At 44.5% G+C, this 27,217-nt stretch overlaps 1 protein-coding gene across 2 annotated transcripts in view; it reads left to right on the top strand.

Moving 5' to 3' along the window:
* OVCH1 (ovochymase 1) overlaps positions 1 to 27,217 on the top strand; it is a 1,177,845-nt gene that overhangs the window by 917,928 nt on the left and 232,700 nt on the right. Inside the window, exon 27 of one of the 2 annotated variants that reach the window (XM_069228187.1) lies at positions 448 to 474. The exons of the other annotated variant lie outside the window; for it this stretch is intronic. Within the exon in view, the coding sequence (XP_069084288.1) occupies positions 448 to 474 (27 nt within the window). The remainder of the gene's footprint in view (positions 1 to 447; positions 475 to 27,217) is intronic. 2 annotated transcript variants of the gene reach the window in all.

Raw genomic sequence — 27,217 nt, 5'->3', positions numbered from 1 at the left:
TATAAACTTCATTAAGGTGTGGTTATTCATGACTGAAAGGTCATGGTTGCGCCGAATGTTTATTAATGTCTAAAGTGAGATATATTTTGGTGTTAAATGTTGACAATGTTATTGACATATTGATTGATATTTTGATCCGTTATCTCGTCCTACGGTGTCTCACCACTGGGCTCAAAGATTCATTTGCCTAAAACGAGTCCTGATGTGTATAAATTGACATAGACGGACGCGTTATCAACTTCATGCCACCTCATTAATAAACCTGTACCACCAAATATTTGTAAATATTTTAAGTTGTTTATATATGTGCTGAAGAGTGCATGTAGTTGATGGATCAGCAAATTATACACTTCTGGGTCCCACGTTCTGTGTCTTCAAATTGAGTAACATGTTGATTTTCAACTCCTTCATTAATTGCTCCTCTTTTTCTGCTTTCCTATTTTTTAGGATCTGCAGAAGACTCGGCCGATAGTGGTAAGAACGTTTTCTTGGATGGAGGTGTTGTGTGTCGAGTAATGAGACATAAGTAATAGGTTTTTACAGCCTCTTGTTCTGAAAATAGTGAAAGGAGGTGCAGACTTATTGAAAGGTTGAAATGAACGTTCTTTCCCCTCCACTTAAGTGGAGCCATGATCCACGTTTATCATGTTTGTCTGGTGACATAAGAATTTTACTTTTTGGATTACTAATACATTTTGTGACTTTGACAATTTTGTATGAAAATTCGAAGATATCCGATTATATTAACTAAAGTTTTAGTTTCAAATTGTATATAGTTTGATTGGTGGATGAGAAGAAAATTTATTGGGGACAATATAAATAATTAAACAGTTCCCATTTTAAGTCAATTTTATTTTGGTCTCTGCTACAGCGCAAATTGCACAACTGAATTACATCAACTTGGCATGAAAATAGAACTTTGCTCAAACAGATGTTTGACTTTAAAGCTATTCAATAACTTTTGAGATGTTTGAATGAAAAAACCATGGTGAATGGTACGTTTTGAAGAGCCAATTATTTCATATATTTGGACCACTGGAATAAAGGGATAAAACAAACCAAATTCACATCGAATTGGCTCTTCAGAAATTAACATTTTGCTTAGTTTATGGGATGACAAACAGGCAACAATTGAATTACAGTATACTTGGCACATATTGGTTTGGCTTTCACAGTGGTTCACATAGCAAATAAATTGCTATATGTATAGAAAGTCTTGGATGTGGCTTACTGCACTGCTTCACACAAGTTGTGTTGGTTTGCATACATTATACTGGTTGGTATACAGGAGCACTGCTTTGAGTAATATGAACTCTAGTTATCCTACTGGTACGCTGGCCTAGCACATTGGTTAGTGTGATACAGCATATGGTTTAGGGTGTTGAGAAAGTAGCCTCTTTCTAGCCTTGTTACCCCCACTTTTGGCCTGTTTGTGAGTGTATGTCAGGATGTTTGTCACTGTTTTCTCTGTCTCACTGGGATCCTGATGGCTAGGCCCCAGTGCTCATAGTGAAAACACTATGTTTTCAGTATGTTTGTTATGTGTCACTGGGACCCTGCTAGTCAGGACCCCAGTGCTCATAAGGTTGTGGCCTATATGTATGTGTCACTGGGACCCTGTCACACAGGGCCCCAGTGCTCATAGGTGTGCATTTATGTGTTCCCTGTGTGGTGCCTAACTGTCTCACTGAGGCTCTGCTAACCAGAACCTCAGTGGTTATGCTCTCTCATTACTTTTAAATTGTCACTAACAGGCTAGTGACCAATTTTACCAATTCACATTGGCTTACTGGAACACCCTTATAATTCCCTAGTATATGGTACTGAGGTACCCAGGGTATTGGGGTTCCAGGAGATCCCTATGGGCTGCAGCATTTCTTTTGCCACCCATAGGGAGCTCTGACAATTCTTACACAGGCCTGCCACTGCAGCCTGAGTGAAATAACGTCCACGTTATTTCACAGCCATTTTACACTGCACTTAAGTAACTTATAAGTCACCTATATGTCTAACCTTTACCTGGTAAAGGTTAGGTGCAAATTTACTTAGTGTGAGGGCATCCTGGCACTAGCCAAGGTGCCCCCACATTGTTCAGAGCCAATTCCCTGAACTTTGTGAGTGCGGGGACACCATTACACGTGTGCACTACATATAGGTCACTACCTATATGTAGCTTCACCATGGTAACTCCGAATATGGCCATGTAACATGTCTATGATCATGGAATTGCCCCCTCTATACCATCCTGGCATAGTTGGCACAATCCCATGATCCCAGTGGTCTGTAGCACAGACCCTGGTACTGCCAAACTGCCCTTCCTGGGGTTTCACTGCAGCTGCTGCTGCTGCCAACCCCTCAGACAGGCAGCTGCCCTCCTGGGGTCCAGCCAGGCCTGGCCCAGGATGGCAGAACAAAGAACTTCCTCTGAGAGAGGGTGTGACACCCTCTCCCTTTGGAAAATGGTGTGAAGGCAGGGGAGGAGTAGCCTCCCCCAGCCTCTGGAAATGCTTTGTTGGGCACAGATGTGCCCAATTCTGCATAAGCCAGTCTACACCGGTTCAGGGACCCCTTAGCCCCTGCTCTGGCGCGAAACTGGACAAAGGAAAGGGGAGTGACCACTCCCCTGACCTGCACCTCCCCTGGGAGGTGTCCAGAGCTCCTCCAGTGTGCTCCAGACCTCTGCCATCTTGGAAACAGAGGTGCTGCTGGCACACTGGACTGCTCTGAGTGGCCAGTGCCACCAGGTGACGTCAGAGACTCCTGCTGATAGGCTCCTTCAGGTGTTAGTAGCCTTTCCTCTCTCCTAGGTAGCCAAACCCTCTTTTCTGGCTATTTAGGGTCTCTGTCTCTGGGGAAACTTTAGATAACGAATGCATGAGCTCAGCCGAGTTCCTCTGCATCTCCCTCTTCACCTTCTGATAAGGAATCGACCGCTGACCGCGCTGGAAGCCTGCAAACCTGCAACATAGTAGCAAAGACGACTACTGCAACTCTGTAACGCTGATCCTGCCGCCTTCTCAACTGTTTTCCTGCTTGTGCATGCTGTGGGGGTAGCCTGCCTCCTCTCTGCACCAGAAGCTCCGAAGAAATCTCCCGTGGGTCGACGGAATCTTCCCCCTGCAACCGCAGGCACCAAAAAGCTGCATTACCGGTCCCTTGGGTCTCCTCTCAGCACGATGAGCGAGGTCCCTCGAATCCAGCGACGCTGTCCAAGTGACCCCCACAGTCCAGTGACTCTTCAGCCCAAGTTTGGTGGAGGTAAGTCCTTGCCTCACCTCGCTGGGCTGCATTGCTGGGAACCGCGACTTTGCAGCTACTCCGGCCCCTGTGCACTTCCGGCAGAAATCCTTTGTGCACAGCCAAGCCTGGGTCCACGGCACTCTAACCTGCATTGCACGACTTTCTAAGTTGGTCTCCGGCGACGTGGGACTCCTTTGTGCAACTTCGGCGAGCACCGTTTCACGCATCCTCGTAGTGCCTGTTTCTGGCACTTCTCCGGGTGCTACCTGCTTTAGCGAGGGCTCTTTGTCTTGCTCGACGTCCCCTCTCTCTGCAGGTCCAATTTGCGACCTCCTGGTCCCTCCTGGGCCCCAGCAGCGTCCAAAAACGCCAAACGCACGATTTGCGTGTAGCAAGGCTTGTTGGCGTCCTTCCGGCGGGAAAACACTTCTGCACGACTCTCCAAGGCGAGAGGGATCCGTCCACCAAAGGGGAAGTCTCTAGCCCTTTTCGTTCCTGCAGAAACCTCAGCTTCTTCTGTCCAGTCGAAGTTTCTTTGCACCCGCAGCTGGCATTTCCTGGGCATCTGCCCATCTCCGACTTGCTTGTGACTTTTGGACTTGGTCCCCTTGTTCCACAGGTACCCTAGATTGGAAATCCACAGTTGTTGCATTGCTGGTTTGTGTCTTTCCTGCATTATTCCTCTAACACGACTATTTTGTCCTTAGGGGAACTTTGGTGCACTTTGCACTCACTTTTCAGGGTCTTGGGGAGGGTTATTTTTCTAACTCTCACTATTTTCTAATAGTCCCAGCGACCCTCTACAAGGTCACATAGGTTTGGGGTCCATTCGTGGTTCGCATTCCACTTTTGGAGTATATGGTTTGTGTTGCCCCTATCCCTATGGTTCCCCATTGCATCCTATTGTAACTATACATTGTTTGCACTGTTTTCTAAGACTATACTGCATATTTTTGTTATTGTGTATATATATCTTGTGTATATTTCCTATCCTCTCACTGAGGGTACACTCTAAGATACTTTGGCATATTGTCATAAAAATAAAGTACCTTTATTTTTAGTATAACTGTGTATTGTGTTTTCTTATGATATTGTGCATATGACACTAAGTGGTACTGTAGTAGCTTCACACGTCTCCTAGTTCAGCCTAAGCTGCTCTGCTAAGCTACCATTATCTATCAGCCTAAGCTGCTAGACACCCTATACACTAATAAGGGATAACTGGGCCTGGTGCAAGGTGCAAGTACCCCTTGGTACTCACTACAAGCCAGTCCAGCCTCCTACAGGTGTGCGTTTTTTTCCCATTATGTTACATAAATGTATGCACAGTAAACACTGGTCTATGAATAACATAGTAGGTTGCATGCACATTATGTTCTATAGTCCTACTCTTGGTTTAATTTAATAATGAATTGGTCCATAGGCATAACACTCTGGTTTGCATGCCTACTCTAGTGCTGTGCATGTGTAACACACACATCTAATATTAGTGGAGATACATAATACATTGGCTTTCTCCTATATTTGACTGGTTGTATTCATAGAACACAGACATGCTGCTTATAGAAATTTGTGAAGGTATCATATGGGTGTCAATCTCTATTGAATTGATTAATTTTTATACTATGTTGGTTTACTGTTGTAATGTAGAGGTTTGTACACAGAATATACTAGACTATGTAGCAGATTAAAGTTCCACAAGGCCAGTTACCCCTTTGACGAAGGACCGATTAACAGGATTTGCTGCTGAAGAATGTAAAGGGAACTTCAGCGAAGTCAGGCTGACGATGCACCCTGGGTGGATATACAAGCAAGTTGGTCTCGGTCTTTTCTCGGTTCTCAGAGCAACTATTAGCTCCAAAGTTTCCAAGTCCCATGTTTTTGATTTGTGCTATCTGGGCACATTTAGCACCACCACCACCAAGGGTCCAGGACTGGAGGGGCACCATTTGGAGAGGGGGAGGTTGGAGGTGGGGGCTTGGGGGACGGAGGGATTTAGGATTCACTCAGTCTGGGTCCAGGTGTGGTTTTATGATGGTTGGAGCCTTTTTTGTCCCAACGGCTCAGATCAGGAGGCCTGGCAATTAGCCCTTAGTCACTCTGGTTGCCTAGCGTTCAAGTGATGAAACTGGGCTCATGCTGCAGGGACAGGCCTCAGTTTAAGGCAGGCTCCAGGCAGCAAAGCAGACAGTCCTCTCAGTCCTTCCGCAGGTCCAGAAAGTTAACTGAATAGTGGGTCTGAGGGTTCTATTTTTGTACCTGGTGATTTATTTGAAGTAGGAGTGTCTAAAGAATTCCCTTTGAAATGCTTCGAGTTTCCTGCTTCCCCCTACCCTGGCCCCTGGTTGACTGCATTGACAAGACAACATCACAAAATAAAATGGACTGAGTGGTGAAACTTTTCAAACACTAACCCCCAGTCACTGATCTGATCTGGGTTTAATCCATTGTTTTGCTCGCCATGTCACCCCAGTTTGGACCCAGCCACATGGAAATCAGTCTTGACCCTGCTCCCCATGGGAACAGTCCAGCCCAAACTGCCAAGCTAGATCCTTACTGGATCAGAAAGAAGCATCCTGGAACCGGTTTTGGGGTATTGCCCCTCATTATCCAGGCCAGCTTGAATCCAGTGGTGCAGTAAGCAAGGGACCCATGCCAGGGCATTCCCTAGCCCCTTAGGATGCACATAGCAACATCACAAAATAAAATGATGGACAGAGTAGCGAAACTTTTCAAACACTCACCCTCCGCCGCAGATCTGGGTTTAATCCATCGTTATTTTGCTCGCCTCGTCACCCCAGTTTGGACACAGCCATATGTAAATCAGTCTTGACCGTGCTCCCCCTGGGAACAGTCAAGTCTGAACTGCCAAGTCCGGTCCTCCCTGGATTGGAAATAAGCATCCTGGGACTGGTTTGGGGGTATTACCCCTCATCAGCCAGGCTAGCTTGACTCCACTGGTGCAGCAAACAAGGGAACCATGTCGAGGCATAGCAACAGTTAGGACTGGACTGTTTCCTTGGAGAGCAAGGTCAAGACTGATTTGCAGATGGATGGGTCCAAACTGGGGTGGCATGGTGAGCAGAAGAACAATGGATTTAACCCAGATCTGTGACTGGGGGTGAGTATTTGAATAGTTTCAGCACTCCGTCCATCATCCTTTTGTGTTGCTAAAGTTGCTCTAAGTGGCCAGGGTATGCTCACACATGGTCCCTTGCTCAATGTGTCACTGAATTTAAGCTAGTCTGGCTGATGAGGGGTGATACCCCAAAATCAGTCCCAGGATGCTTCTTTCCAGTCCAGGGAGGACCTGGCCTGGGATTTCGGACTGGACTCTTGAGGACCAGGGTCAAGACTGATTTGCTTGGCTGGGTCCAAACTGGATCTAACCCAGATCTGTGACTGAAAAGTTGTAGCACTCTCTCCACCCTTTTGTGTTGCTAGTGTCTGCATGAACTATGCGGGGTGGCGAGTCCTTTGTCTGAAGGCAGAGTACAGCCAATTTAGTTGGAAGTGGGGCTGTGCCCAGCTCCGCCCCCCACCTGTCAATTGATTGTTTATCCAATCACACTTAATCCCTCTATTGTGTGGCTGCTTGGGAGGAATAAACAAAGCCCATCTGCCAACTTCACCTAGTGATATAACCCAGGAATAGGCACCACATAGGGCAGGAAAATGCCAACTTTCTCACGGAGATTTTCAAAATTGCAACTTAAAATCCAACCTTTCTATTAAAGAGGATTTTTAATTACAGTTTCTCAGACAACAAACGGTTTTACCTGTATTCAGGCAAAATATGACACTTATTAAATGTAGTTAAGCTACCCGATATTATCCTATGGGAGAGTTTGGCTTTATAGTAGTGAAAAATGAATTAAGGAGTTTTTCACTACCAGGACAAGTAAAAGTTAAAAGTAGGCGTCCAACCTTTTAATTACAATGCACATTGCCCCATGGGTTAACTAGGGCCTACCTTAGGGGTGACCTGTATGCAATAAAAGCAGAGTTGAAGGCTTTGTAATGAGTTATATTCTCAAGTCAAATTGGCTGTATAAAACTGCATGTGGGCTGCAGTAGCAGGGCTGGGACATGCTTTAAGAGGCTCCTTATGGGGATGGCATAATAAGTGCTGCAGGCCCACTAGTAGCATTTAATTTACAGGCCCTGAAAATATTGTACATCACTCTACAAGGGACTTATTTCTAAATGTAATGTCAATGAGGTGTAAGCCAAATATACCAGACTTAAAGGAGAAGGTGCAATCACTTTAGCACTGGTTAGCAGTGGTAAAGAACAGAGTCCTGGAGACAACAAAAATGAATTTCAGCAAAAAGTGGAGGATACAGACAAATCGTTTGGGAAAGACACCTCTAAGACAGACAGGCCTACCACTATTGGTTTGAAAGTGTTATAACGCGGTTTGCATTCATATTGTACTGGTACACTTGCATAACTGCATGGTTTGTATACGTAATACATTAGTTTGCTTTTCTAATATACTGATTTGTACATGCAATATATTGGTCATAGTGTAGTCTGTTGGTTTGAAAGAATTGCATGCTGGCTTGCATGAATACCAGTGATTTGCATGTGCATTATATTAGTTGACACACATTTAAATGGGTTATATATGATATATTGTTTCATTCTTGTAATATCCTGGTTTCTGTGTGTAATGTTGGTTGAAACGTTTAGCCATTGGATTATGTCACATGCTGATTTACATGTATGAGGAACTTGTTCTCATAGTTAACCTAGTGATATGCATATTTCCTGTACTGTTCATGTGTAAAGTACAGATTGCCAAGCATCATTTTATGGTTCACATGAATAACACCCTGGTTTGTGAGCACAGTACACGTTTGTATAAACAATATACTATTTTTTAAACATTACATAATGATTGGTGTGCACAACATAACTATTTTTGGTGTGTTCTCCGCATACCATTTGTTTGTATTTGCTAATCACACTGTTTAACGTACAGCACATTAACACATGATGGACAACGCATTGTTGAAATGTGCTGGTGCTTCTGAAAACCGTGGGAAATACATCACATATTATTTTACACTTCTCAAAAGCTCACTTTGAATATACATTCTGGAAACAATGAAGCTGCTGATCCGAATTAAAAAAGCTCTTCTATTGCCAAGAAATAATTCAAAGAAAATATCTCTGTGCAGTTACCTCATGGCTCAGAAGCCGGGAGCAAGATTTCCTCTGCACCCACGTTTAAGTGAAAACTTCAGAACACTAAGCTCCTTGCTACCAGAGGCCTCCTTTACATGGGTTCATTGTAACAAGATCTGCCCGAGGTGAAGAGGCATTTATTCATAAATAAATATAAGCTCCAATGAGAGTGACAATGGGAGGGGCCAGTGAAATTATGAAAGTATGTGAATGCGACGTTTACAATATATTTACAGATTTACTGCACTTGCGACATAATTTGCAGAGTTCAACAGAAACAATTATAGTTCAGATGGATCGAACTAATGCTGCCAACAAATATGCCTCACAATAATTTACTTTATCTAGCCACATAATTTAATTATTCCTCAATTCACAACTGTTAATGACCCTGACAGTAATAAAGCTCTGCAGATTGGCTTGAGGCCTGTCATTATAATTATGAATCTCGTATTTCGTAGGTGCCCATGAACAATCTTTCATGTTTGATCGGCCTCGGAGAGTTAAATTTGTATTTGCCTCTCTTAGTATAATGAAATAAAAGCACCCAAACTAGTTTAAAAAAAAAAATCCGTGTGTATGTGTGTATATATATATATATATGTATATATGTGTGTGTATATATATATATATATATATATATATATATATATATATATATAAAAAAAAGTTGTCCTGAAAGGCGTGCTACGGCGCGCTTTTTTTCTTCGGTGGTGCCGGTTTTCAGTAGGATGACCGTATTATGTTAGATTCATTCTCTTTTCTGTTTAAAAAGAGAAAACCGCACTCCGTCTTTGTGCCTTATTAATTTACTTTATCCCATTAGTGAGATCACAGCAAGACATATATCAGGAATCCCCTGACGCGTTTCGGTCACACCAATGGAATAAAGTAAATTAATAAGGCACGACGACGGAGTGCGGTTTTCTCTTTTTAAATCTTATATATATATTATTTTTATATATATATATATATATATATATATATATATATATATATATATATTTTTTTTTTTTTTAATATATATATATATATATAGAAATTAGTGGCGGTTGCCACTAGGTAGTTTCTATAGAAAGTTTTTTGTTTTGCTAATAACTTTGGTGCTGTTTGATGAATCTTCACAAAATGTTCTAATAAAATACAATGTTCACTTCAGCGTCTGTGTGGAAAGTTTTGGGGTGATCCATCAAGCGGGGGCAGAGGTAAGGGGGGTGCTCTCAAAACGCTTTTTCCCATTCATTTTTCCATATGGATTTTGAACAGCAATGGCGCCCAAACCACTGGATGGAATTACACCAAATTTTGCAAGAAGGTAGCTCTTGTTCCAGAAAAGGACCTTTGTTATTTGGTGTAAATCTGTTCAGTAGTTTTTCCGAAGTTAAAGAAAATCAAAATTTGTATATTTAGGAAAGCCAAGGCTACGCAAACCCTCCCGATATTGTACTGAGATCTGATTGGCTGCCAACACTTCAGCATGGAAGTGTTGGTTGCCACGTTGTAACTCTGCTGCATCTGAGTCCCAGAAAAAAAATAAGTAAAAAACAGGGGCCAGGGTAGGGACACCCTGACCCCTTAGCTCTGGTGCTGGGGACCAAGAGCCGAGCCCCCCTTCTCCCCCCAAAGCTAAAAGGCATTTAAAAAAAAAATGTTGACACAATTCATGGTGGATCCATGGATCTGGTGAATTTTGTTTTAAAAGGCAGCACAGGCTCCCGCGCTTGATAAATCTGAGGCCTCAGGTGGGCCATGTCCCGAGGATACTGCCATTTTAATGCAGGGGGAGGGCTGCCTGGTCCCCCACTGCCCCAGAAACCATCTCCCTAGGGCATTTGTCAAAAAGCATTTGGGGGGAGCCGGGCAGCCCCCCCGCAGCCCTGAGGACTGCCACCTCCCTGGGGCTTTAAACAACTGTGGCAGGGTGCCCCCGTTGCTGCCCTGGGGACTTCCACCTCACTGGCGATTAATTGTCAGTGTGCCCCCCACCACCTGCAGCCCTAGATGCTGCCTCCTCCCCATGCCTATTTGAATCCCCCCCTTGAGGAGCCACTGATGGCCTGGTGACCGCCACCCACCAGGACCAGCTCCAGCTATGTCCCGGGAAGCCCATCTCCATGACATAACGGTTTGCTATAACTTGGCATTAACAGACCGCTCCCACCGTGTTACAGTAAACACTCCGCTTGCAGCGAGGGAGAGTTGTCAAACGGTTCTCTCACTGCGAGCAGGTTTCTTCTGTTTGCCTGCCTGCAAAGATGCAGGCAGGGAAACAGGAGACTTTACTTTAGCAGCTCCCTTTCCGTGACTGCAATGCCGGCTCCCACAGGAGATGGGGAGCTGCCTGGAACCGCAGGGATCTTCAGGCTCCCACGCAGTCCCTAACATTCTGACTGGGTGCCACAAAAAATAAAATGTTTGAGCTGGGCCCTGTGGGATGGGGTCCTCAGGGCTGAGGTCAGCCTGGGGAGAGTGGAAGTGCACCCACCCCCCCTCGCACCCCCCAAAAAAATGAAATGCCTAGGCTGGGCCCAGGAAGCTGGGTTCCCTGGGGCTGATGTTGGCCGGGGGGGGGGGGGGGGGGGGAGACCCTGATTCCTCAACCCCCCCTTCCTTATGCTAGGCCCCTGGGGAAGGCTGAGATTGATCTGAGGATGGGGGGGGGGAACCATGCAGGGTTTGATTGGTATAGGGGTTGGCCGCAGGGGCTGACCTTTGGCTGTGCGCTGCGCAGGGTTGGGTGGATATGGGGATTGGGTGCAGGCCAACCCCTGCTGGGCATTGCTGAAATCTGTGCGAGGTTGGGCTGTTATAGAGGTTAGCTGCAGGCCAAGCGCTGCCTTGTGCGGTGGTGGTTGTATAGGCATATAGTAATGAAAATTACTTTGTTAAAAAAAAAAATATATAGAAACTCACTGAAAAAACAAAGGATACAGGGATATTATAGTTAGGCTAAAAAAGTGTACCAAACCATAGAATTTCACCTGTTATCTCAAGTAACTATAACTTGTGCCCTAAGGTAACTAACTTGCAGCTGTGCCATGCACTGCTAACTACCTCACAAATTTCAGCACTCATGACATCTTTCATAACATCATTGATAAGTGTCACTGTAAAAGCTGCAGTAAAATAATTGATCAGATAATTGCATGGCGGGGGCCCGAATCATAGTTACTGGAGATATTTGTATAACAGGTGAATTTGGTGTGTAGATTATAATTACACATAAAACAGGATGCAGTCTTTTAAGTTCTTGAGCAACACCCTGTTACTTATGTCTGTGAAATGGACTCCGTCTTTTTTATATATTCCATCCATGCCAAAGTGTAAATTGTTATGGTATATAGAGTATGTTGTGGTCTCAGAGAAATGCAGAAACAGCTTTATTGACAGATTTCCTGTATTTCCTCTGTGGACAAAACTGGGTTGACCACTGCCACTTCTGTCTTTGGCAAATGTTGTAAACAGCTAGGCAGTATGTGGAAAAAGTAATCTTAATTTAGCAATGGTATCCTTCATTAGGATTTCTACTCCTACCCAAGTTATTTCGCCTAGGTCATTGCCACCACAGTGCACAGTCAGGAGGTCTGGATGTTGGCAATCTGCAAAGCTTTCAACTAGTTGATGCCACTTTAACTCTCTCTGGCAAACCCAAATAATGTCTACATTAGGTAAACTTAGGCCCTTCTCAACGCCATTCTTTCTAATACTCTCTGGCCCAAAACACAAAGCTATGACCAACAATCCAGACTCAGACCATTGTGGAAACAAGTAGGAGTAGCACACAGGAAAAGGCTGCAGCAGAATGAGGCAGTTTTGATGATGCAAGGCAGTTAAGATAGAGGACAACAAGTAAAACGTAAAAGAACATATTTGATTGGATGGGGGAGATGCGAAGTGAACAAAAATTAGGTAGTGACTTTAAAAACAAAAAAAGGTAACTAACTCTGTGATTGGCGTTGGAAAAAAAAAGTTGTTGTTTGGGACATGCATGGAATGAAAGCAATCAGCCACACCTGCTGCAGTTAAAGTGAAGCTAGTGTGCTATTGAGTCTGGTGAACTGTTGGCTTACTGGTAGGCAGAAGCTATTGGGAACATAGTCACAATGGAAACCGAGCCAAAAGAGTGTGGGAGAGAACAAAAGACTGCAGTGTGAAACTGAAAAGCAGACTGGTATACAAAAATTGCTCAGGGAGTGTATGTCTTGAAATTGACAAAATTTTATAATGTAAAACATAAATGAAAAGCATTGTCAGCGGATGGTTGAATGCTTTTAAGGGCTTTTGTGCTGATCCACCGCACACATGAGGCCATGCTGCGCCCTGTAGTGTATCTGCAAAAAACCTACCTAATTTGTTTCTTTACAGGAAACATGGAAAGGGTTAAAAAAAAACAGTGACCATTTATAATTGGTATATCAAAATTAAAGGGAAAGGAAGTCTGTGGTTTGCTAAGTACGGGAGTATGAGTGAGCACAATGGTAAGGGTTGCCATTAATGGTACTTTTTTATTGAGTGGAGAAGGATTGGCATATTTCTGACTTGAGATTTACAGATATTAAAATAATTTGACAACAGCAAAGAGATTTTACAAATGTTAGTGTATGATAAAAAGGTTTTATAAAAAAAAAACCTGTGTATATAACCTAAAAGATAATGTGTATCTTCTAGACATTACATTAACAGGCAAAATAGAAGGTAAGTTAGCGGAAAATATTACGTAAAAATATAGTGAGCAGCAAAGGAGGAAGAGGAATTGCTATACTGAAAATAGTTATTTTACTAAGCCAGTAGGAATTAATGTGTTTGGAATTAGATGCGGGTGCTTGTTTATAGTATATAATTTAATAGTATGTAGTTTGCACGCACTAAGTCAGGCAGGCACTTACACACTCTGGTTCCTTCCCACAAAAGCACTTATGTACCCACCACACACAGACAGTGACCGACACACTCAGTCACACACCCATAAACTATTTCCATACACATTTACTCACCTATACTTCCACTTACATAGTCATTCACCCCCCCATGCAGCACGCTCACACCCAATCACACATCTCTACAGCCATTCATGTACCCAGCATTCAGCTACACATGCATTTATACACCCACACACCCAGTTACTCACCCATACAGCCACTCAAATACCTATTTACAAAACCATACAGCCTCTCACACACCGAGTCATACAGCAACACTCTCACCCCCCAGACAACACTTATGTATCCACACCTAACAGAGCCACTTGCACACACAGTTACACATCCAAACACCCACTAACACAGCCAGTTCCCAGTCCGTACAGCCACTTACGTACCCATTTAGACACCCATACAGTCACTAACACACCCGGTCACAGACCAAAATAGCTACTTACACATCCAGTGACACACCCACAGAGGCACTGATACTTATGTAGCCACTCAGTCACCCTCACATGCAGATACTTATATAGCCTCTCATATACCCATTTATACACTCATACTCGCCTACACGGCCCTGTTACACACTAACATAATGACTTATGTAGCTACTCGCTTGCTTATAGTACGTAATCTATTAATAGGTGATGTAAAGTTAAATGTATTATATATCTGCTTCTCAGGTTTTTACTTGTGTTTAAAGAGGAATGGAAGATGGAACAGTGAGGTGACAAAAAATTGCAATTGGGTTTGTGGACAGCATCCACAAACTAGACAACAGAGCACATTTTTTGGGCAACTGGCATTTGCCACGGTGAGTAACCAGGTCTTGCAGTTTTGGCAAAACAGTGATGATGGTAACCATCTGGTCAGGTGCTAAGGGTCCTACATAGGGTCCCACAGATGGTACAGCTACTGATGATACACCACCTTCCCTCTCATCATCCTGTGAGATGTCCTATGTATGGTTTTCTGGTGTTTCCAAATGGAGGATTATTTGGAGGTGGTACTTTTTCTTCTTCATCCTTCCCCTTCTCTTCTATCTTCAGCAGAAAACTCCATAACTTAATCCTCTTTTCCTTAGAAAGGAAAGGCAGAAAAACAATGGGGCTGTGGTTTTCAGCCTGTTTTCAGATAGATGTGATTTAGGTTGTAGTTTGCAATGCAGATGGGTGGAAACTTGGTTTATCTAATGAGAAGTTGAGGCTTGTGAGTGTTTCTGGAATTGTGGCAGATTTGCGGAGGCATTGCGGCAGATGGATACAATGAATACAGAAAAGTTGCTCTATTGCATTTATATAAGGTTTACATAAGTTACCATCATTTATTTGTTAATTGTAGCTTTAAAAATGTAAGAGAATAAGTGTATTTATAAACTCTTAAAAAAAAGTATATTATCAAATCGAACTTATATGTGAAATTGTAGTACAATTTATATTATAAAAACCTGGTGATAGTCCCTTAAACAAGGCTTACATGGACCTTATAGTTAGGCTCTGATTTCATACACAAAACCATAGAAATTCAGCAGTTATAGTTATCTAAGCTTACTCCCCCACAATGCACTGCTTATTACCCCACATTACAATAGTGGAACATAGATTATGGTGTGGAAAAGGTCCTTATAATTTGTTCTGAATGTGTTCAGTTGTTTTTAAGTAATAAGGGGAAAAATGTTAGTGATGTATTGGGCCATGATTTGGTGCGGTGCATTCTCGGCATATTTCAGTACATGGAGATGACAAAACACAATATAATTGGTTAATGAAAGCTCCTGCAAAATAAAGAGAGCCATATTTTTGGGATTATATTTTGCATCTGTGCTGTTTTCAGGTGAAATATAGGTCCTTGCCGAGGCAGTTGGGGAAAGGTATTGCATTGATTTTATGTATATATTTTTTTACGTTTGCGATGCCTTGCGGTACTTCCTCAAAATTATCTAAAAAGTACCCACAGTACTTATTAAAAAAGAAAATTGTATATGGCAAAATAAAATAAACTACATCATACCAACAACTTAATTTTGAAAGGTTGACACGTCTTAAATTAAATTTGAACTACTAATGTAGCACAATATTACCAGAAGCCAAAATGAGGTGAGAAACTATACTAGTCTGCAGCAATGAAGTTTAACAAGAAATGGAAAGGCATTTAAGAGAGACACTTTTGTCACTTGACACCATGTAAATTAATAAGAAACTAGATAAGAGGAGGCAAGATGGTGAACGAGTGGCTCTGCTACAGACTGGCTTCCCCCTGAGCTCCAAGCACTCATGACACTTTGAAGGTGGCTGGATGATTGGAGGGGTGAGGTTGTGGTACCTGAGTAATCCTGGAATGAGAGATACTGGCCTACTGTAGGTGGTCGGTCTAAACAGCAAGAGCGTCCAAGATTTGTGCCCTGGAGAGTGTATTTGGCTGATGATGCTCTTTCTGATCAGCCATGCGGACCTTACATGTAAAGCTTGTGGTGCCGGATTTAGTGTTCTGACGCTCACTTTTGGAGGAACTAGCTGTATTGGCAGTGGTATGGCACCAAAAACTGCTAGAGGTGCTTGCAACAGATTAGAGGCCATGGATCCAGGATTGCATGCTGTACTGGGGGCCTGGCAGCCAAACCAGGAGCAAGCAAGTGGGGGCTCTTCAGGCAAAAGAGTGGATACTAGCACTGCTAACAAGGTAAGCACCCCACCCTGGCAACCCGCATTGGCCCTGCTAACCTGGAAATTGCTTTGCTGCCCCTGCGTGGGCACCACAGTCTTCCATCACTGAATTCTTCCATGCCAGCACCCTAGTTAGCCTGCATAGTGGACTTTGCCTCCTTCCCCCCACCCCTCCTTCCCCAGCTAGTCAGTAGGCGCTGTGCCTTGGGTGAATGGGGAAGATCGCACCGCACTCGTCAAAGATTAAGGCAGAGGTGTAGTCAAGGGATTGACAATGGGAGGAGAGCATACTGTAACCGAAAGCCAGTCTATTCAATCTTTTGCACAGGGTGCTGGGGGCTTTGGGGCAGTGGTGGGCTCCGAAGTGGGTGGTCTGGGCCTCAGACTTGGGGCACGTCAGGGTCTAAAATGGGGCAGCCTTGGTCTTGTTTACTAGGGTAAGCACAGGGCCTCATATGCTGGTGAGGACAAATGAAAAATGTAAATCTTGACTATTCTTTTTGGAGGCTGAAGGAATCCTCCCAGGGTGAAGGAATCAAGGGTGCTTGGCCATAAAGCTGATCCGGCTATGAACGGTAACAGCTTAGATTTTTCCCGAGAAGGAGGTACGTTTTATTCCCTCATGACTGGACAGAATCTACCAGTTTTAGCCCCAACCTCACCCCAACTGAGGATTAGGTCGGCTCCTGCCAATCTGTGACTAGCGAAAGTAGCCCCTCTATGGCACCAGGAGCCACAGTTAAACGGCGAAACATTGGAGGCCGAAGTTGAAGTCCATGGCCCCCTCATCAGGGAGAAGTAAGGATGGTCAGGGCCAGGAGACAGCAGTTTTTGAATGGGACGTCTCAGCTACGCGGCTACTGTATCACGAGGGGGGTGAGGAAGGCTCATCTCCATCTAAAGGAGCTAGCTATATTGGTTCCTCTATTGAAACCAGCGACTGAATGCTGCAACTCATCTACGATTCAATTAAGGAACATCGGACACAAACTTGAACTGAGAGCCAGAAGGCTAGAAACAAAACATCTGCAAGAGTCACTGAAGAAAGTGTCCAAAACCTGTCTCGCTATCGGGGAGAAACCACATCGAGGAGAGGATGGTGCTGGTAGATGCTGATTTGGGGGTCCTCTGTGGACCGGTGTTAACTCAGGTGGGACACTTTTCCAACATGATGTTGAAGAAGGAGGACATTGAAAACCGCAAAGGTAAAAAATAAAATAAAATCTATTCTTCCTCGGGATAAAGGAAGGGACCAAAGGCAGTGATATTTACAGCATTCATGATAGACCTACTCTAAGGGCCCTTCCCAGAGCTGTCAGCCTGGGTCTGGGAGTTGGAGGTACAGAGTTCATAGGTTTCTGCTTATATGGAAAAAGCAGAGCCATTCCATAGGGGTGAATGAGAGACATTCCATTCCATAGCTGTTATCTTTTTTTGGGAAACTTCATCCTAAGACAAGCGATCTATGAGAGCACATCGTGACATGCAGTGCTGTTATAATGTGCATACATTTTTTGTGTGCCTTGATTTCTGCCAGGCTAAGGTGGAGTGCAGGTGGAGACACTGTCAGGAATCCCCAAGGTGCCTCCTGCGTTGGGGCCGCAAAGGAGAAAGGTACAAGGGGTGGGAGACTAAAGTATTTACAGCAGTGGTAACGGGGAATGGTGAGCAGTATAGTAGAAGTAAAATTTGAAATGGAAAAGTAAATTGTTTCAGAGAGATGTGCTCTCATGGATCAATGTTATGACGTATGGGCTGCAAAGCGTCATATGTTAGTATCATGGTGAAACTGCGTATAGCTACTCTAAACATTTGTGGTCTGAATGATGGGGCATAAAGAAGGGTGGCAAAGTACCTGAGAACCCTAAAGGCAGACCTCTATTGTCTTCGAGAAACTCACTTAAACCAAACTACTAAGAATCTGTTGGAAACACTGGGCTTGTCGCTGGTCACATGCGCGCACTACCCAAGGCACAAAAACCATAGAGGTGGCTATCCTGGCTGGTAGCAAGGTAAGCAACTTTAGACGTTGCTCCGCTGACAAATTTGGGAGACTGACTGCTAACAGAATGTTTGTATGGTGGAGGGTCTTTCTCTTTATGTTCGTTGTATGACTGAGTTATGGATGAGCTGGACGTCTTGGATTTTCTTTCTGTATCGCTTGCAGCTTGGCCTATCCCATATGTGGTATGTGGGGATGTTAATTTTAACAGATCCAAATCTACTCCTAGGGGCACAACTGGCTCCAATACTGGTCTCTGTGGAGGCTGCAAGCCATGTGTGTAGTGTGCTCTGTTGCATTCAAAGAGATCGGCCTGGTGGATGCTTGTTTTAAGCTTAAAGCGCCTGCTCCTGGTTTCACCGATCATTCTGCCCCTCATGGCTCTGTGGCTCAGTTGGATTATTTCTTCCTGTTAATGTAGCTATTAAAAGGCACTCAAATACAGTTGTTTCCCCAGTTTGTCAGATCACAATCCCCTGGTTAATAGAACTAACCCCAGAAGTGTTCACAAGGAATGGTTAGAGCTAGCCTTTTGAAAGAGGTCTTCTTTTTGATCCTGCTTATGTTCAAAGAATGAATTTGTGGATTCCAGAATTTCTGAAATGAAATATAGGGAGTGGCCCTCTAGAGGTGGTCTGGGATGCCTTTAGAGCAGAGGAGATGGGAGGGGGAACCCGTGGGTTTAATTTAAACCACCTCATCAGAACCTGAGTAATGCAGAAGCCCTCCTCGAGACATCCATAACCGAAGGGTCTGAACCTGCCGCAGCACATCAATAAATTGCATTAGCTAAATCTGATGTCCATGGGAAAAGTCAAGAATACAGCAGAAAACTTTCTAGCCAGACAGTAATGCTAAGAGTATAGCGAACAGTTGGAGCACTTCTTAGTAGTTTGCGTGCGTTGGAAGGTAGCGGCTGGCTATGTCAGTGAAGTTAAAGATACATCTGGGTACCTGGTTTCGGGCTTAAGGGCTGGGAGAGAGGGTCGTTTTTAAGGATAACGGCTGTGTAAAGGGGCCTTTTTAGGGCTTAGGGCTAGGACAGGGATGTTAGGGCTTAGGGCTGGGAGAGAAGTGTTTAGGAACTACTATGGAAGACTCTACCATGCTTAGTCTCTGGGAGGAACAGATTATGGAGGAGTTTCTGGGTAGTGTGGCCTCTGCTAGAACTATGCAAGAGGAGCGCAATCTCTTTTTGGGGGGAGGGGGGCTAATATTACCTCTGATTTCTAAGCGGCTCTTTTTGAACTGCCCTCTGGGAAGACTGCTGGGACCGATCAAATTTCACTAGAGGTTTACAAGACCTTTGGCACCTTTGCTTCTTCCTGTTATGTTAGAGCTCTTTTTGCAAGTACAACAGAGTCAAAAGCCCTCTGAGTCTTGGCCGGTAGCCAACATTGTGGTCTTTTTTATTTATTTTTTAAACGGGAAGACCCCCTCTGAAAGGGGATCTTACCAACCCCTAACATTAATAAATACTGATTCTACGATCTATTCTAAAGTCTGGCCACCCAACTGTGCTGCATTATTGCAAAACTAGGGTCCACTAATCAGCATGGCTTTATCCATAGAAGGGATTTCACTGATCACATTCGCCAGGCTATAATGCTTTTCAACGCAGCAGAGGTCGCAAATGAGCCCATGGCAATGGCCCTGTTGGATGCAGAAAAGGCATTTGACACGGTCAATTAGCAATATCTCTGGAAGGTCATGGACTTGCTTGGACTGGGGACAAACTACATCAAGGCATTTCAGGCCATTTATTAGAATCCGGTGGCCCGGCTACAGATGATGGGGTAAGGGGGTGTAGTCTGGGCTTATACAGATAGAGGAACTCTGTAGGAGTGCCCTTGCTCCCCCTTGCTTTTTGCGTTATACAATGATCCCTTTATCTGCAAGCCGGAGGCTAATCCAGCTATACATCCAGTACGACAAAATGGTTGGAATACAAAAAATTTTGCATATGCCGACGATGTGGTAGTCGTAACCACTGACCCGAGTTCAGCCCTGAGGGCAGAAGAGGTGGAAGCCGCTAAATGTGGGTAGTTCCCTGGGTAATAGCTGGAATAGCTGCAAAATACAGCTTGCAGTGAACCACCAAAATAATACTCAAAATGCTTGGGTGGTCGAGCATGCAGTGTATCTGGGGACCCATGTCCATGCTAATGTAGATCAGAGTTAAGCTTAATCTGGCTCTGACAGTTGGGAAGGCAAAAAGATCTTGGGAGATCGAGTAACTTACAGCTGTCTGTCATGGTTCACTGTAATCCAGTTAAAATGTTATTTTTGCCAAAGGTTTTGTATGTGTTCTGTGCTATCCCATTAGAGTTTGAGAGTTCATAGTTTAAAACGATGGATACTATGATCTCCAGATTCATATGAAAAAACGAGGAGGGCAAGTAAATATCTATTATCCAGGGAGAGGAGTGGCTGGGCACTTCTGTATTTAAAGCTGTATGAACTAGCTGCTGCCCTACAATATGAGGCCCCTTATCGATAACAAATATGATGGGCAAGGACTTAATGAGCACACACCAGGTATCAATCACCTGTTAATTGGACCAGATGCCAAGGGTTGTCTTTTACGCGTTGTGGAACCTAGTTACTACAAGAAGGCCCAATTCAAAGTGCTAGGTGCAGCCTTCAAGACTTGGGCTACTTTGAGAAAAAAGCCAGCTTAGGCAGATTTAATTATTTTCCACTCTTTATGAACCCGTTGCTGCCAGATATTTTTCATGATGCCTGTCTGGCAAGGTGGTGGAGACGGGGATTGTTAAAATTAGGAGACTTCTATCAAGGTTCTAGTCTGGCATTATTTGCAGAGCTCCTAGAGAGATTTGATTGAGTCGCAGAAATTGCTTTAAATAGCTGCAAATTCATGATTTTTACTGCTGAGTCTCAAGGAATGCTCAGTTAGTCAGATATATCAAATCCTCAATTCTGACATGCCCGATGAGCTTGAGAAACAACAGCAAGTGGCAACAGAGATTGGACTCTGGAGATCTGTTTTTAGAAATCCCTACAACTTAGCCACACTGTTCTGTTCCTGGGGACTACAGGCACAGCATTACAAAACAATCTTTGGCTTATATTTTACCACCGCAAGGATAGTCAAGTGGGGTGATACAGAGAGGACATGTTACCCCGGGTGCCAAGTTAGGGAAGCGGATCGGATACAAATGTTATCCAGTATTGGATCTTTCATAAATTCACATGCTTGAATCATCCCCTTCGTCGAAGTGGGAGTCCCACGGTACATGAAAAGCAATAAGAACCAACATTTTTTCCATAGGCTATAATCGTAACACAAATGACTCATATAGCCTATCTCATCTTTTGTGAAAAGGACCCCAAACCTGGCTGCTGGCCAATGAGGCACTAGCACCCTCTAGAATACTCTCCAGAGAGGCTCTTTCCTTCAGATTGTCTACCGCACATCGTGTGAAGGGAGTCTCTCTGAGCTCTGCTCCGTTTTCTACTTCTTCAGAAGATTGTCTCTCAGAAAACCTCAAAAAGAAAAGGCCTTTTTAGCCCTTGTAAGACCTGTGGCAAGAAAAGGCTGCATGTGGATGATCCACACACAAACTGCTTATCCTGCCTGTATCCAGAACACCAGGTGAAAGACTGCAAGATATGCCGCACTTTCTCTGCAAAAACCCTCAGGGACCATGAGGGTAGACTTTAAAAATGGCTACAGGCAAACTCCTGTACTTCAGGTGAGAGTGAGTCATAAAGGCCACATAAAAGGTCCAGATCTGAGGACCTGGGTCAGGCTGAAAGATCCAGAAAGCGTCAAAAAATGCATCATAAAGAAGGTGCAAAGACGTACAGGTCTCAATTTCATCTGAGCCATCATCTCCTCGATGAAAGGAGTCGTCATCACACCGTTCTCCTTCCCCTGAGCCTTCTACCTCTAGAAAGGTATCTATCAAGATCAAGTCTACGACACCACCGTCAACGACCGTGACGACGGTTTTTACATCTACTGTCTCCAGCACCTCATCAACGAGACGGTCGTCGATGTCTGTGGTAAAGGCTCCTATTCCTTCCATTAAACCATCGTTGACAAAGGCTCCAGAAAAGACTTTGTCGCTCAAGATAATGTTGACGCTATCGTCGACGAGAACATAGTCGTTTATGACATCGTCTATGAAAATCCCGTTGACTGTAACACTGTCGACGAGAGCTCCGTCGGCAACATCACCGTTGATAGAAAAATCGTCCACGATATCAGTGCCGTCGACAGGACAATTGTCGTCGACACCATCAACGATGCCAATGGTAGCTGTGAGTCAAATCGATGTTATTCCTATTTCTTCTGGGTCTCCTGATCTTCACGCCACAGTTAAAATCAGCAATGTCCAGGTCTGCAATATATCCTCAGGATACTTCACCAAGTAAGGTAACAACCTTGCTGCCTAGTCATCTGCTGGACTGGGAAGAGTCAGATGAGGGTCCATTTGGGGATGCACACAGCCCATCCCAGTTGCACGTCAAATATCAGGAAGAGGATGATGATGAGTATGATCAATACTTATTACTCATCAGGGACGCTATTATGAACCTCCACCTCAACCAAGAGACACTGTCCAGATGCCTGCCTCCTTGATTCAGGACTTGCAGTCAATGTTGCAGGATTATAGGAGGAGGTTCCCAGCTGCAGTGGAGGACCAACCGCTGCTTCAAACTTCTCCTGTTACACCAAGGAGTGCACCTCCACCTCCAGCTACTCCTAGGATGACTCCACAATCTGTTAGCCGCTCCCCCTAAAGATGAGGTTTCAACGTCTGGGGAAGAAGGTGAAATTTCAACTCCGCAGCATCCTAGTGAGGAATGGGACGACTATCTAGCCCCTACTCCTTCACCACCACCTCCTGGTCCTTCAGATTCTCAACCGGAGGATATAGGTGGTTTTCACAATTTGATGGATAGGGCGGCCATGCATTTCCACTTGCCAACATCAGTCTGTCTGAATTCTTCCTCCATGACTTTAGGGAACAAGCAAGGAAGTCAATGAGGGCCATCCCTATCATTGACTTCATATGGAGTGAGGGGATCAAGATCATGCAGAACCCGGCAACAGTTCCACCAGTGCCACAGAAGCTCGACAAGAAATATAAGGCAACTCAAGACTCTTCAACATGTTTGACTGGCCATCCAAAACCAGACTGTCATCTCTCAAGCTGCTCAAAGGCATTCTAAGAACCCGTCAGCGCCTATATGTACTCCTCCTGATAGAGAAGGAAGGAGACTGGATAATGTGGGCAAGAGATTCTCGTCTATGTCGGCCATAACTGTTCGGGCAGCAAATTCCCTGGCGATTTTGGGTCAATATGATCGACAAATCTGGTCGGATATGCATGCTTTCATGGACCTCATTCCAGAGAGCAAACAGAGGCACAAAAGATCCTTCAAGAAGGAGAGTGTACGTCTGAAGAAATAATTGACTGCGCCCTGGATATAGCCTCCACCGGTTTCCACCAATTGGCGGGAGCTGCGGTATTATGCCACCACGGTTGGTTGAAAGCCACCTCTTTTAGACCAGAGGTACAGACCAGAATTCTTGACATGCCGTACGATGGAGAATCTCTCCTCGGCAAACACGTAGATGACACATTGCAGGCCATCAAGGCTGACACACTGCTCGGTCCCTGGGTTCTTTGCAGTACCAGAAGCAGCCCCCTCTGGGTGCAAGAGGAAGGGGTTTTACAACATTTCGAGGTTCCTACCACAGGTAGTATCAACAGCCTCAGTATAGACCAGCCTATCAGTAACATTATAGGCAACCATCCACCGCCTCATACGCCAGACAGGGAGGAAGGAGAAAGCAGAGTTCCCAAACCCGGGATAAACCTCAAACAATGATTATCAGGCACTGGCTACGCTTCCCCAGAATTCACAGAACCATCAAGTGGGAGCGAACATCTCCAATTACCTCCAGAATTGGAAAAGCATAACATCTTACAAATGGGTGCTGGATATAGTGGCTTGAGGTCATACGTTGGAATTTATATAAAAACCACCACACCATCTGCCAGGAAAATCCAAACCGCTCCATCTTTGCCTGCTTCAGCAGGAGGTGTTCCTGATGCTCGCCAAGAGAGTGATAGAGGAGGTTCCAGTTCAGCACAGAGGACTCTGGTTCTCCCGGTTCTTTCTAATAAGGAAGAGGTCCGGGGAATGGAGGCCGATCCTAGATCTCAGGAAGCTGAACAAGTTTCTACGGAAGCAATCCTTTCGTATGATCACGCTGTCGGATATCCTGCACCTTTTGAACCCTGGAGACTATATGACAACAATGGTTCACCAGGATGCTTATTTCCACATACTGATACATGTAAAACATCGCAAGTATTTCCGCTTTACTGTTGCCGGTGCCCATCATCAATTCAAAGTTCTCCCATTCGGCTTGAAGTCAGCGCCGCAAATTTTCACGAAATGTCTTGCCCCAGAAGAAGGTTTTCTCCTCAACAGGGGTTTTCAGGTGTTCCCATACCTGGACGACTGGTTGATAAAAGCTCCTCCATCACAGCTAGCGTCCAAGTCTACAAACGTCTGCCTAGAACTATTTTACAGTTTGGGACTAACAGTGAATTTCCAGAGGTCAGTCACTATTCCCACACGCAGGATAGTTTTTTTGGGGTGCAGAACTCTACACCATCAAAAACAAGGCATACCTCACTCAGGCAGGGCAGCAGAAACTAGCCAACTTGGTTGTCAGCATCTCAAGAAAAAGGTCCATTTCAGTACGACTGTTCAAGTCGCTCCTAGGCATGATTTCCTCATCCATCGTCTTGGTTCACCTAGCAAGGTTGAGAGAGATCTTTGCAGGAGGAGTTACAGCTCCAATGGACCCAGTCACAAGGATTCTTCGAGGGTTTGATAAGTGTTACACCAAAGATAGTGGGGGCATTGCGATGGTGGTCTCAAGTCAACCATCTCTCTCACAGGCTAACCTTTCTCACGCCAATGACAGACTTCATCATCACAACAGACGCTTCATTGGAAGGTTGGGGAGGTCATTTACAGAACATGCGCATTCAGGGAAGATGGTCAGATGCGCAGAGAGGAATGCACATAAATCTGTTGGAATTAAAAGCAATTTTTCTCACGCTCAAAGCATTCCTTCCACGGATTGCAGGGTCATCTGTGTTGGTCCGGACGGACAACACAACAAGCATGTTCTATATCAACAACCCGGGAGGAACAAGATCCCTCTCCCTCTCAAGGGAAGCTCAGTCTCTTTGGGACTGGCTCACGCTGCACATCATTTGCCTCAGGGTGGAGCACCTGTCAGGTGTCAACGTCCTGGTGGACTCTCAGCAGGACGGACGACAACTGCCAAGAATGGGAACTCGACCAAAGGGTTCTGCACAGCGTATTCCAATGCTGGGGACGACCGACCCTGGATTTGTTCGCCACCAATCAGAACGCCAAATGCCAATTCTACGCCAGTCGATAGCCACTCCCAGAGTCGTGGGGAAATGCTCTTTCGATAAGATGGTCCGGGATCTTTGTGTACGCTTTCCCCCCATCCCATTGATTCCCAGACTCTTGAGGAAGATGAAGTCGAAGGGCTGCAAGATCATACTCATAGGGCCCAGGTGGCCCAGGCAGTATTGGTACACGGAGCTTCTACTCCTGTCCGTGACCAATCCCATACGCCTTCCCTGCAACCACAACCTTCTCACGAAGACTCAAGGTCAAATTCTTCATCCGGATCCAGCATCTCTGCAATTGCATGCTTGGCTCCCGAGTTCCGTGAGTTCCAGGGTATGAACATTGAGGAAGAATGCAGACTGATTTTATCTAGGGCACGAGCGGACAGTACAAATAAGATGTACAAACTCAAATGGAAGAGATTTTGTGTCTGGTGTTTGCAGAACAAGTTCCATCTGTTAAAGATTGAGCCGGAGCAAATTCTCTCATATCTCCTCACCCTGTCAAAGGCTGGGCTATGTCACGCATCGTTTAAAATCCATTTGGCAGCTATAGCTCCCTATAGACGTTCAGCGGATATGCCCTCACTTGGCTCATCCAGAATTATTAAACAGTTCATGAAAGGCCTCTTTCGCACTTTTCCTCCAGTGCGTCCACCTCAGCCAGAGTGGCATCTGAATGTAGTCCTGTCCCAGCTAATGAAAACTCAGTTCGAACTCATTCACAGAGCCAAACTCAAATATAGCACATGGAAGGTGGCAACTCTGCTTGCTCTTACTTCCACCAGAAGAGTCAGCGATATACAGGCCTTTACTTTTAAGGAAACTTTTTTCTTTTTTTATTTTTTTATTTTTTTCAGATGACTTTGTCCTTCTTAGGACTAACCCGAGGTACGTTCCTAAAGTGCCCTCCATTTCACCTGAATGAGATGGTAATATTAAGAACCTTTTTCCCCGAATCCGTCAACAATCGCAGAAAAGACTCTGCATTTCTTGGACATCAAGAGATGCCTGAAATTTTACCTTCAAAGTACCAAGCAGCTTAGGAAGACAGATCAGCTGTTTGTATCTTATGCTCATGGGCGGCAAGGGGCAGGGGTCACTAAGGCCACCATAGCCTGGTGGATTGCATCTACAATTCAGTTTTGCCACACGAAAGCAGGAAAACCGTTGGCTAAGTGCCTGAGAGAGCACTCCACAAGAGCAGTCTCCACATCGGCTGCTTTGTTTCAGGGCATTACTCTGGATAAAATGTCAGGCTGTAACGTGGAAGACTACACACTCCTTTACACAGCACTGCTGTTTGGAATTGTCACAAAGAACTGATTCTCTCGTTGGACAGGCGGTCTTACGTCATCTTTTTCACTAAGGTGAGATCTTTCCTTTAATGTGTAGACATAATTCTCTATGCAGTAGTCTATAATTGCAATGCAATTTGGTTATATATATACCACATATATATATATGTGTGTATGTATATGTGTGTGTGTGTGTGTGTGTATATATATATATATATATATTATGCACATAGTACAAGATTTATAAGCTTGTTATTTGGTAATATGTTTTAAAGGATTTCTATGCTCGCCTCCACCATTCGCGGCGGGCATGAGTACTGCTGGCTATTCAGATTCAAGCATGTGAATTTATGAAAGATACAGTACTGGTTAAGAAAACAAGTTACTTACCTGTAACTACAGTTATTCGGTATTGGTATCTTTCATAAATTCACATGCGACCCACCCTCCTCCCCTTAGA

This window comes from Pleurodeles waltl, chromosome 4_1 (assembly GCF_031143425.1).
Source record: "Pleurodeles waltl isolate 20211129_DDA chromosome 4_1, aPleWal1.hap1.20221129, whole genome shotgun sequence".
NCBI classification, from domain to species: domain Eukaryota; kingdom Metazoa; phylum Chordata; class Amphibia; order Caudata; family Salamandridae; genus Pleurodeles; species Pleurodeles waltl.
Note: the sequence above shows the minus strand (reverse complement) of the source record. Positions and strands in the feature narration are given on the sequence as shown.